At 41.9% G+C, this 12,450-nt stretch overlaps 1 protein-coding gene across 3 annotated transcripts in view; it reads right to left on the reverse strand.

The window, feature by feature from the left end:
* Nucleotides 1-12,450, reverse strand: part of LOC117220078 (uncharacterized) — a 69,376-nt gene that overhangs the window by 10,489 nt on the left and 46,437 nt on the right. For all 3 annotated transcript variants that reach the window (XM_033469753.2, XM_033469752.2, XM_033469756.2), the window contains 2 exons: nt 11,499-11,662; nt 806-897 (listed from right to left, as the gene is read on the reverse strand). In XM_033469753.2, the coding sequence (XP_033325644.1) occupies nt 806-897; nt 11,499-11,662 (256 nt within the window). The remainder of the gene's footprint in view (nt 1-805; nt 898-11,498; nt 11,663-12,450) is intronic.

The following is a 12,450-nucleotide window of genomic DNA, read 5'->3' on the forward strand; positions in this document are numbered from 1 at the left end:
AAGGCTCGAATAATCGTATCTGCTCTTCCGAAATTGTCCATTTCTGTCAACAAGCCGAGGAAAAATTGAGCCGTTTCTTTTGAAAGTGGCATAAGTCACTTTGTTCTTAAGTCGATACATTTAAGGGTTTGCGTGTTTTAACACGTTTAAAAATATGGATGCTAACTTTCGAGAAGATTTACTTGCATTTGTTATCTCAGGATACTGATATTTTTCTCAGTACAAATAATTTCGTATAAACATGAAAAAATCACCACTTTTCATTACGGTAAAGTGACTTATGCCACTTTCAAAATAAACGGCTCAATTGATGAGAATCAACCGTATCATCAATTTCTTCTGATCCTCCGAATTAAATTTCGCCTACTCGTCTCGGTCGCGAACGCATGAAATCCAGAATCTGCCGAATAATTAGCGAATTATTCGACGTTTCCTGCTGCATATTGATTATCTCAACGAACCGTACTTTTCGATACGCCGAGCGTCAAATCCGTATAAAACGCATCGAATCCCACCAGAGCAGCTCGATGCAGTTTAGTAAACGCGCTGCGTGCCTTCCCACGAAATTAAATTCGCAAGGTAATCCCGCGAGTTAACAACGGGATGAAGATAATGCGACGTTCAGGAGAGATTCTCCCGGCTTTCGAATTAAGCCGGCTGATCCCGTTGTAACCGGGCGAACGAGCCGAAAAACACCTGACAGCCGCGAATTAAGCACCGCCGGGAGATACAAAGTGAAATTTACGCGATCGAACGACAACAAAAGCCTTTTCGAGGATGCCGCGCCGACGTGCTCGACACTCACCGACATCTCCGCCGCGGGATGATCGATGATCTCCAGCTCGGTTTCTTGCCCGTCGAGCAACACCGACACGCTCTTCTGCCCGTACTCCTCGTCTGGAACAGATTTCGGCGAAGTTTTCACATTAACCTTTCACATCAATTCAATTCCCGTCATTTTACAATTAAACGGACGTTAACTGGTCTCATAAATACAGCGAAAACACTTGACGCAAATCATAATAATCTCTCGACGAATACGTTGTTATAGCCACCAGCGGTTAAATATTACAATTTTATTCAATTTATATAATACACGATCTCCAAAGTTTAGTTCACGTTCGCGTGGCTTCCCTTCGTTGCAATTTAATTACTGGATAAACTCGAAATGCAATTATCGAGAAAGGAACGAGTTTGGGAAGCCATTTTGTAGATTGTAGGTCGTAATTCCTCGAGATGGCCGCTCGCAGGAAGGCGATAAGATTTCACTTCTTCGTTATTCCAGTTCTTCCGTTCTCGATTCAACCGTGTTACCGTGTCGGCTCAGATTCCGCGGTAATTTTCATTTCGTTAGAACTCGCGCCCCGTCAATCGGACACCGTCAACTAACAAACAGATTAATCCCAGCCCCGGGCCCCGAGTGGAGGCACCGTCTCGGAATGAATAGTTAATTAAAATCACCTAAGTAATTGTAATATACACACGACGGTTGTGCCGGGAACTTAATTAAGGGGACGACGGATGGCACAAAGGTTCGTTTGCTCCCGCAGTGGGTCGATGGAATTGTTTACGAGGCGGCCTGCAACGTTAATAAAATATTCCTCATTAACCCTTTTGCTACGGCGGTTCAGTCCGCCGTAGCGCCCCTCCTGAACGGAACCACCCGCCGAAATTGCGCACATTGCGCGTGGATAGTGTATTTGGGAAGAAAAGGGATTTTTCTTTAAAACAATATAGTTATAATTTCTGCATAAGGTATAAAGTTATTTAATAGGTAAAAACAGTTTCATTAACAATGGAAAAAGCGAAGAAATAATATATAATATACAGTAATAAAATAAAACATAATATTCATAATACAAAACATAATACATAATAATTAGTCCTAAAGTTAGTACTTTCGATTTTCTATCCGTTTATGACATGTAACACAATAATAATGGGAAATGCAGGTAGAACAAATATAACTTGAATGGTGTGTCGTTTATTTCGGACTGTCGTTTGTTTGTTTCGCCAAAAGATTCACGCAATAGTAACAAGAGGCGGTGCAGTCCAAAAATTAGGTCGCGATTTTACCAGCATGTCGGATATATCCGGCGTTCGTCCCCAGAGGGCGATCATGTGGATGTCGGATATATCCGGCGTTCGGCTCCGCGAGTTTTCATATGGATGACGGATATATCCGTCGTTCGGAGCGAAAGGGTTAATTTTGGAGTGCTGTGCGTCGCACGTCGCGCAAACTGAGCGTCAATTAGGGAGAATTTACTGTAACCCTTAAAATTCAGTCGATTTTCGATCAAAGACAGCGGTCGACATTCATCAATTTTTCTTATACGATTTCGAATTTTCCTTCGAATTAAAAGCACCCCATTATAAAGTACGCCCTTCCAGCTTCAATTTGAGTCATCAAAAGTTCGAAAATTCCTACGGGAACACATTTTAAAATCGCTTCGTGGTAACCCCTTTAACGCAATCATGTTTCTTTCTACCAGCTTACGAGATACTATTGTACCTCGAAGCCATATTCAAATGTGTTCGATCCATGTTTTGTAATTTTATTCTTTTTTTTTATGAAAAATTGAAGCTAATTTAGTCGTAACATTAAAATAAAATATTCCTCATTAATTTTGGAGTGCTGTGCGTCGCACGTCGCGCAATTAGAACGTCCGAATAACTCCGAAGTATGTACATATGTTTTAAGGGTGGGAATCGGTGATTACGAGCCTGGATCTGTAAACGAAAGCAGGCGAGCGGTTATTGTTATACTAATCACTTTTATAGCACACGAGTCGTGATCGTTGAATTAATCACTTTTATCGAGTTCTCGGTTACCTCGCCGCGATCCACAAACGCGATATAATTTATTTATTCTCCATGGTGGCCGTAGTCGATACTTTCACCCTCAAAGGGCTCGACGCCGGTTAGGGTTCGAAGGTCTGGCTCGTGGAGATAAGGGTCCGGCTTCCCTTATTGTTATTGTCGGGATAGACTCATTGTCAGGCTGAACACGTGTCGGAATAACAGAGCGGAACGATGGTGGACGTTTTCGTTAAGTCGCGATAAAGGCATTAATATTCATGCTGAAATTAATAAAAATATCGAGAGCACGCATGTAAATCGATTAATTTCTAAAGCGTGCTCGATAATATAAATAAAGCGTGCTCGAAGCTAGTAATCAAGTAATTAAAATTGAATTTTCTCCTTCACGGTCTGCGCCGAATTAATTATATCCGCATCGTTAATATTGATTTTAAAAGTGACACAAACTGTTCATTTCGACTGTACGTTTTAAATCCTTTTTGGAAATGTTTATTTTACACAGCGCGACTAAAATGTATGCGAAGCTCCGGTGGTAAAAAGAAAATTGAATCTCCTTATCCACGAAATCGTGCGATGGATTAAGTTAGTAAATGTTTTATTTCGCTAACCGGTTTAACTGTGTTCGACAAACGACAACGGCGAAGAAATGATACAATTTTAAAATTCTAGCTGATAAATTACACGTTTCTCTCTTACTATAAAAAATATTACCGTGAAAAACTTCACTTTGCTATCCTTTTTACTGGAACATTTATCTGCCACGCAAAAGCACACTTTCATCGCGCAATTTCAACCGAAGGGGAATTCAAAAAATATCAAATTATGCTGGTCTCACGAGGTTTCAAATTTTCCGCAAACGAGATTCTGAAGAAACCGTAACGTATAATCGACAGTTTAAAAAATCATAGCGATATTAAAAAAAAAACGAGATAGAGATAGAGAACATTGAATTACGTCATTACAAATAGTTTTTAGACGAGAAAGATATTCAAGAACGTAGAAAAACAGAGCTCGCCGTCGAACGGCTCGCGGATTACCGACTGCATTATGAATTCTCCTGGAAAAAGAGGATGTGATCGATGCCGCCAGCTTTTTCATTCGTGATAATAAAAATGGCGTCCTTCGCTGGAAATTAATGCCAATTTCGTTGTTACCACCGAGCACGAAAGCGGATCCTTCGGCGAACGGAGCAAGCAGCTAACGAACCGAGTGACCGTATTTGTGCTTAATCGAAAGACTCCTGACCTTTTCCGGTTTACGAACGTCACACACATAGGTACGCGGGCTACGTAACAGGATGCTCCGGGGTTTTTCTTTTTTTAGATATTTTTTTCACGCCGGCACATCTCCAATATCCTAATTGGAGGGCGGGGCGCGTGTTCTTTCATTGTTCGCAAACGCCAAGAATCAGAAAAATCACCGGCCGAAAGGGCCCCGTGCTTCCTTTCGCGAGCGTTTTTTTCACATCGCGGGCATTGTTTCCGACGTTTGAACACGCGGCTAGTCGAAGTCAAGCTTTTCAATACCGAGACTTTTTAAACTAGACTTCTCAAACTTCTCGAACCGCGCGAAAGAACATATTGTAATGAACGCATCGAAAGGAATCGGCCGACAGAAGTTGTTTCGAGTGAATAATGGGATCGAAGAGAGTTGATCGATCGGTTGTGAAACGTTCTTGAAAACGACGGCGAACGCATCGGCGATCAAACTTCGCTGTGCCAATAATTATTTAACGCTTCAAGTTTGAGAAACGATTTTTCGAAAGGAGCGTTCTTCATAAATCATCGACGAAGGCCGAATACCCCCGCCTACGCACGCGATCTTCTCGCGTACAAACGCGCATGATGGAGTCGATTACGTTGTTAACATTCAGAAGCAAACGACCATCGAGCTTTTTTCAAGAAAACACCCCGCGAATTATGCTTGTTGGGCTTTCCCATTTATCGGGACGGATAAAAAGGCTCGCGAACTCGTGCTCGGAATTACCCTACCGCAATCAAACGTAATCACCATTATTCGATCATTCGTAGGCGGTTCATTCGTACAGCCATTTAAACGAAATCATAATCTGCAGGTGATTACTCGGTCGGGGACCGAGTCACAGCGGTGCATCGACTGTAATTTGCATTCGTGGCTGCTTTTAAAGTACGAGCAGACCCTCCCTCCACCCTCCCGCGGGTACCATAAAACCCGAGCCTGTTCGGTTTACGACAGGTAAGTCTTTTCAGCCTCATTGCTATACGACGTCTAGACGTTGTAAACAGTGCTATCGCAGAAATTAGGGTACGTACAAGTGAACGAAGCTGGGATTTGATTGGAGAACTTCATGATTGCTTAATTTTTCAGTTTTGCGTTATTGGAACTTTACGTTAGGAATATTTATAAATCACCGACATAGGTGTAAACGAGCGACATCTGTTAGCCTAATAGCAACCCGAACATGTACACACGTGTATAAATAGATCACGTTCAAAAGGACGAGTCTCTCTCTCTCTCTCTCTCTCTCTCTCTCGGAACAAAGCCGTCGTAAACAGGTGAGAAATATAGTAAAACAGTAAAACCTTATTTCGGTGCACAATTTGGGAATAGGAGATACGATTATTCGATCCTTGCGGCTCGATTATCAACTACAAAAACGCGTCGCAAGGCTGGAATAATCGTACCTCCCCTTCCCAAATTGTCCATTTTTGTTTCCAAGCCGAGCATCAATTAGGGAGAATTGACTGTAATCAGGAATCCAATGAAAAATGGATGGCAAGTTCAGTTTGCGATTCGTGAACGAGCAACACCGTAATCGCAGAGTTAGGGTCGATTCACATCTAAGTGCCAAAGGCTCGGGCGTGCTCCAAAGCTGATCAAGGCCGAATCATTTTTACATTTGATTTACATTAGAGTGTTTACACTACACACGCCGTGCTCGCAGCGTGCCAGGACGAACGGCACCGTCCAAACGTGTTCACACTTGCAGGCACGCCCGGACCAGGCTTGCTTCGTCCGTAATCAAAACAAAGCGAGGCGAAACAACGGAATTGGTACGATGTGGACAGAATGCGCAATCTTTCGACTTGACGAAGCATGCAAAAAAAAGGAATCTATGAAGGCTAGATCATAATTCAATAAAATGTTCAATTCTGAAGAAAGTAACGGCTTTTCAGAGAAAATGGTTGCTATTGTTTCACGAACAAATGGGGTCGAAAGAGAATTTCCTGATTCTTTTCAGCTTTCAATTCGTAGTTTTACCACATTTTTCAAAAAGTATAACTGTATTGTTCAAGACGACCCATTTTAAAGAGCAATGTTTTACACATGCGCTATCATTAATTTCAAGGTGTAAGCATAATTTACTAAGTATGATACAGCTATACGAGACAGATATACATTTAAGTATATAATAAGCATTTCTTTAACTTTTATTTCATTTAATTAAACGGCACATGTTATTTTGTTGCAAATTTATAAGTCAGACACAACCCTGACATAATCCTGACATAACCCTTCTTTTTCTCCTTACGTGGAGGAAATCTGCTCGTCAGACACCCCCGGACAGCCCGGAGGAAACGGAAAGAGGATAGTGAGGGTTTCGACCTACTGAAACCTTCACGGCGGCCTTCGGACACTGCGCCGACAACTGTTGATTCAGGAAGGGGAGGGGCGGGAATCCTCAAACAACGCCACCGCCCCCACTCCTCACCAGACCGTTACACATAACCTGGCCGCATAACCTTGACATAAGTCTGACATAGCTTTGGTATGTCTTTAGCATAACCCTGACATAACCTCTGACACAACCCCTTACATAACTTTGGCATAACTTTGACATAACTTTGGCATAACTTTGACATAACTTTGGCATAACTTTGGCATGACTTTGGTATGTCTTTAGCATAACCCTGACATAACCTCTGACACAACCCTTTACATAACTTTGGCATAACTTTGACATAACTTTGGCATAACTTTGGCATAACTTTGACATAACTTTGGCATAATCTTGACATAACCCTGACATAACTTTGGCATAACCCCTGACATAATCCTGACATAACCCTGATATGACCCTGACATAACCCTTCCTTTTTTCCTTACGTGGAGGAAATCTGCTCGTCAGACACCCCCGGCCCGCCTGAAGCGAACGGACAGGGTATAGTATGGGTTTCGACCCACTGAAACCTTCACGGCGACCTTTGGAATCCGAAGAATGATATATGATCGATTACGATATAATCCGAAAAAGATAAAGTTGAACTTCAAATCTCGGTCTAAGGCGCTTCAATCTCGAGGTCATTGGTCCTGCCTGACACCATGCTCGCACACCTAATGTGAACACTCTCAATCCAGCACGCTGCTAGCACGACCCGAGCCTAGCACGTAGATGTGTATCGACCCTTCACCTTTCCGGACAGCATTCGATTGTTTCTGTTGGGATTATGGAATGAAAATGAATATGATTCTAATACTTTGCTTAAAAGGACTTTATTCTATTTCTTTATTGAGAGAAGGTATATGGGCGAAACCGATCGAGCGATCAAACTCTACTAACTGTCCGGTGAGAAGAAACGCTTCTTTTATACCCTTTTTTGGTTCGTCGTGTCCACCAATCAGAGACGTTTTATTTGTCGCGTCTTACATTGTATACGTGACGCTGGGACCGATGTACATCAAAAGGTACCGGCGATGATGTATCGCGGCATCTAATATATATAGATTACGTCACCGTCGCTGCCCGCTGACGGAGCCGGCGAAATGTAAAACGATATCTTAACTGAAGATATCTTACTAAGTAAACTATAGATTAATTTTTGTTCGAGGCTAAAATTTCAACAGTTTCCGTTTGAACCCTGGTTCGTCGAATCCATAATCCTGCTGCGATATGCATATTTCAGTATCTTGGAACGTACTACGGTAGTGTAAGCTAATTAGCGCACTAGCCTGCCACGTGGTAGCAAGCTTCAAGACGCTGAAATATGCACACCTCGCTAATCATTGGTCCACGGTTCAACGAAGGATACTTGATGGTTGCGCGATCTAAAGGTCGTCATGTATTATTCGACGATTTCGCCCGACGTGTTCCTAGTCAAGTCAATCCGCAATGGCAGGCTGGCGTTGGTCGATCCCATTCAAATTGCAGTAAATTCTCCCTGATTGACACTCAGATTGTGCACAGAAATGGACAATTTGGTAAGAGGAGGTACGATTATTCGAAGCTTGGGTCTCATTATTATAGTTGTTGGCAATCGATAATTATAGAAACGAGCCGCAAGGCTCGAACAATCGTATCTCCTCTTCCCAAATTGTTCATTTTGGCGTATACAGTAATTTCTCCCTAATTTGCGCTCAAATTACATACAGAAATGGACAATTTCGGAAGCGGAGTTTTATAGTTCGTTTATAGCTCGTTTTTATAGTTGCTGATAATCGGTAACTATAAAAACGAGCCGCAATACTCGAACAATCGTATCTGCTCTTCACAAATTGTCTACTTTTGTGCGTAATCTGCGCGCGAATTCGGGAGAAATTACTGTAATCTGAGCTTCAATTGGGGAGAACTTACTATAGTCATTTCTGAGAGAAATTACTGTACTTCCATATCATTATGGTAGAATGCAAAAGGTTTCTTTGGATGAAAGTGATACTTCACATGATATTTTAATGATAATATTTTAAACGATCTTGCAAATTTTTCGGCGCAGTAAGTTCATTAATCATTTAGCTCTTGCGATCTCTTTGAAAAATGTAGCTGTGGCGATTGTAACATCGAATTAAGCTGCAATGAAATGCCTGTTCTATTTTTTTTTAATTTTGTTGCTAACATTTATTTATTTGCTTAGCTTCTTGACGAGTATACTATTCGTGACACAAAATGTTGCCATTTCTTCATGACGATTATACTCGTCAAAAACAACTAAGTGGTTGAAAAGCACTCTGCACTTGCGGTCAATTCTATGTACAACCCTTAACTGGAGTCGCAAGTGGATCTTTTGCCACTTTTTATCTGGGATTGTATCATGACTCCAATGCGCCAGTTATTCTTGCGAAAATCATTGTACCCGTTTAAGGGGCAATAATGCGACATATAATGGTCCTAGCGATGCAGCGATTCCTATTTCAATGGGAGCATATTTTTCGGTAAATTTGAGGACGATCGCTGCGCTACTTTCCAATTATTGAACCTAACAGGGGATTCGAGTATACTCGAGCACTATTGCTGCACGATATGAGTATAAACTTCGCCGAATGTTCGAGAAATCGCGAAACTGTTGCAATCGAGCCGGCAGGAAGTCCAAATTTGTTCCGCTGGATATTATGCCAAGTTTAATAACTAAACGCAACACGTTCGATTTGCGGTGAAAGAATCGTGAATTATCTGGTCGGAAACTTTGCTCAGTCGTTCGGTATTAATTGACAGGATACACCGAAATGAACTGGCGTTGTATCAGCTCGCATAACGATCACCATCACGAGATCATTGTAAACGTGTAACTTCGCGCGTATTCAATCTTGTCGATCTTTGTTAACAATTTCGAACTTAGTTAGCAGCCTTGACTTCAAGTGAATCGAATTATTCTCCGTTCAACGATCATTGTCATTAACGAAGTTTAGCACGCAAAGAGCAAAGTATATTACTCTTCAGTTTCGAGATAGCGGTGTATCTCCGAAGCGTTTTTTAAAAGACTCCGGTGTTCGCGATTTGATGCGAAGACTCGATAAACTTTCGCAATGTTCTCGCAAATATTTTGCACGGACATTGCAATTTCCGCTGATTCTTTATTTAGAAAACGTTCCGCGGGTATTCCTGAATGTGACCGCACAACTCATTTTCTCTGCTGCTTCTCTTTCCCTACCACAATGGTTCTTTAAAATGCTAAAAATAGAAGGAAAATTGCTGGGAACGTTTCCTCGGGTCTTTATTCCGCCGAGTACTTTATTCATCGTGCCGCGACGTATTCTATAATAGAAAACACGACGAATTTACGGTCCATTAACGACGTCGAAAAATTCCAAGATAACCGAATCAGCCGCTGAGAAAAGGACTTAGTTAGCGGCCGGGGTCCACGGAAATGGGGTTTCACGGTTGTAGCAGAGTTTTATTTTATTTACGACGGAAGCTTATAAATTTATGGAAGAAGATCACCATTTTGCTTCCGACTCTCGTCCAGATTTCAAAACAAACGCAGCAACTGCGAAACGGATTCCCGGGGTCTATTGGCACTCTTGGAATTGGCAATTCCGCGCGACAAAAGGGTCGGGCCCGAGCAATTGGCGAAGGAACGAAGGGACGAAAGAAACATTCAGTTCGTGCTGTCTAGAATCGTCGAGACATTTTCTTTAGATTTACGATTCGGTGATGAATTGCCGTATCTACGGTAACGCTTAAGGCACTTGGCTCTTGGATTTGTTAGAGAACTTTCCTTATTAACACTAAAATTACCGAGCTCTTAACGACTAAGAATAATGTATTGGATTGGCGACTAAGTAATTGCCGATTTCAGTTATAGATGTCTCTCATTCCCATTTTTATAATATCAGTAAATGTTATATTATAAAATTATTATTATTATTATTATTATTATTGTTATTTTTTATTATCCGTGAATGTTAACAATTGGACAAATTGAATGCAGCGGTTAAGGAAAAGCGACCAGAATTGGTCAGTCGTAAAGGTGTCATTTTCCAGCAGGACAATGCTAGGCCGCACACGTCTTTGTCCACTCGGCAAAAATTGATGGATATTGGTTGGGAATTGATGTTACACCCACCATATAGCCCTGATCTCGCGCAAACGGATTACCACTTATTTCGATCCCTGGACAACTCCCTTCGTGGTAAAACTTTTAACGATGATGACGCTGTAAAATCTCACTTAACTCAGTCTTTTGGCCGAAAAGGATCAGACTTTCTACGAGCGTGGAATTTTCAAGTTGTCAGAGAGACGGCAAAAGGTCATCGAACAAAATGGAAAATACATTACAGATTAAACTTCGTTCCAAGTAAAAAAAACTTTTTATTTCATTGAACAAATCGGCAATTACTTAGTTGCCAACCCAATACATTGTTTTATAACAATAGCAAGATTGGATTGATTTAAACTTCGTGCGATTTCCGCGATAATACAACTTGGATGAAGAAATTTATCTAAAAATTTCTTCTAGAAACATTTTTATAATAATAGGAACTGTACAAGAGAATATCAGAAACCAGTCGTTTCGATTGATTTGATGGTTCTTCTTTTTGTCCGCATCAAAGAAACGATCTCTGATGAGTTTCAGACGGGAATTTGAACATTGAATTGAAGGGTTAAGGACTTTGACCGTGCGGAAGAACTAGGAAAATTCGCAGCGATCCGAAATTTAGCATTTCCGGGAGAAATTACTGTATCCTGAACATCTAAGTAAGTTAAACCACCTAACTGATCACGAATTCAGTTTTGAGTTTTAGCTACTGCATCTCGGAAAAGAAAAGTGCAGTGTCATTGATGGTACAGGCTCTGTCTTATACGTCAGTTTCAACCTGACAGCAATTCGCCTTCTCTAGAATTTCGTTATAACCGAGATAAAGTGTATTGTTAACGAGTTAACCCAGTGGGCGAATTCGTTTCGGTAGCAGCGTAGGAATTAAAGAACGCTCGAGATACGAGTTTAGGATCTCTCGGAAGGGGAAATAAATGTCCTCTCGCTTACCGAGAGAAGTGTCGTAAGCGCAAATGTAATCGCTGGTGGAGAACTGTGCGGTGAGGGCGGTCTTGCCCACCCCCGACGCACCCAGCATGCCGACTTTGTAAGTGGCCTCTCGTTCGTTGCTCGTATCCTCTTCGGCCTCCATGGCAGAGAGCTGCGACGCCAAGCTGAAACAGAAAGCAACGAACGAAATATAAAAGGGGCTCGGAAATTTCTCTCTGCGCCTCCTTCTCATTCTTTCTTTCTCTGGTCTCTTTTTTTCTGTCGCTCTCGTTCTCTTTTTTTCAGATTCATTTCTCTCTCTCTCTCTCTCTCTCTCTCTCTCTCGTTATTCATCTCTCTGTCACTCGTTCTCTGGTCTCGAGATCTCCGGAACCGGGTATCGACCGGCACCCGGGGGAAAAAAGAGCCCGCATTCGCGCGAGAGTCGCGTGCGTATATCTCTTTGTCATTCTCGAGAGCCCGTTAGCACCGCGACGCTTCTTCCTGGCCGGTGATAAAAGCGGAACGATGCGCCTACCGAGGTCAAAGAACTCGAATCCTAGCATCCTACTTTATGCTTCTTGCGCAGCCCTGCATTGCCAGTAAACCGCAGGTCTTTAAATTCCCAAGCTTTCGGAGGCTCGTCAAAAGAATGGAAACACGTACCCCGTCCGACGATAAGCGACGAACTGGTTAACGCGTTGCGGAATAACATCTTGCCGGCCTCGTGAGCACACGATTTCGAACACTACATGTAGACGGTTTTTCATCTATTTAACCTGGAAATAAGATGAATTTGTCTGGTATGGACTTAATGTAGACACGCGATAAATTTCTCCACTCTTATAAGAATTCATTAACAACGTGGAAGTTGTAATTAGTGTAAAAGTGAACGAACGATCATTCTTATTGCAATATATTCGAACGCACTGAATTTGACTGGCATGGTAACGATGTTTGCTGCTATGATGAA

This window comes from Megalopta genalis, chromosome 10 (genome assembly GCF_051020955.1).
Source record: "Megalopta genalis isolate 19385.01 chromosome 10, iyMegGena1_principal, whole genome shotgun sequence".
Taxonomy (NCBI): domain Eukaryota; kingdom Metazoa; phylum Arthropoda; class Insecta; order Hymenoptera; family Halictidae; genus Megalopta; species Megalopta genalis.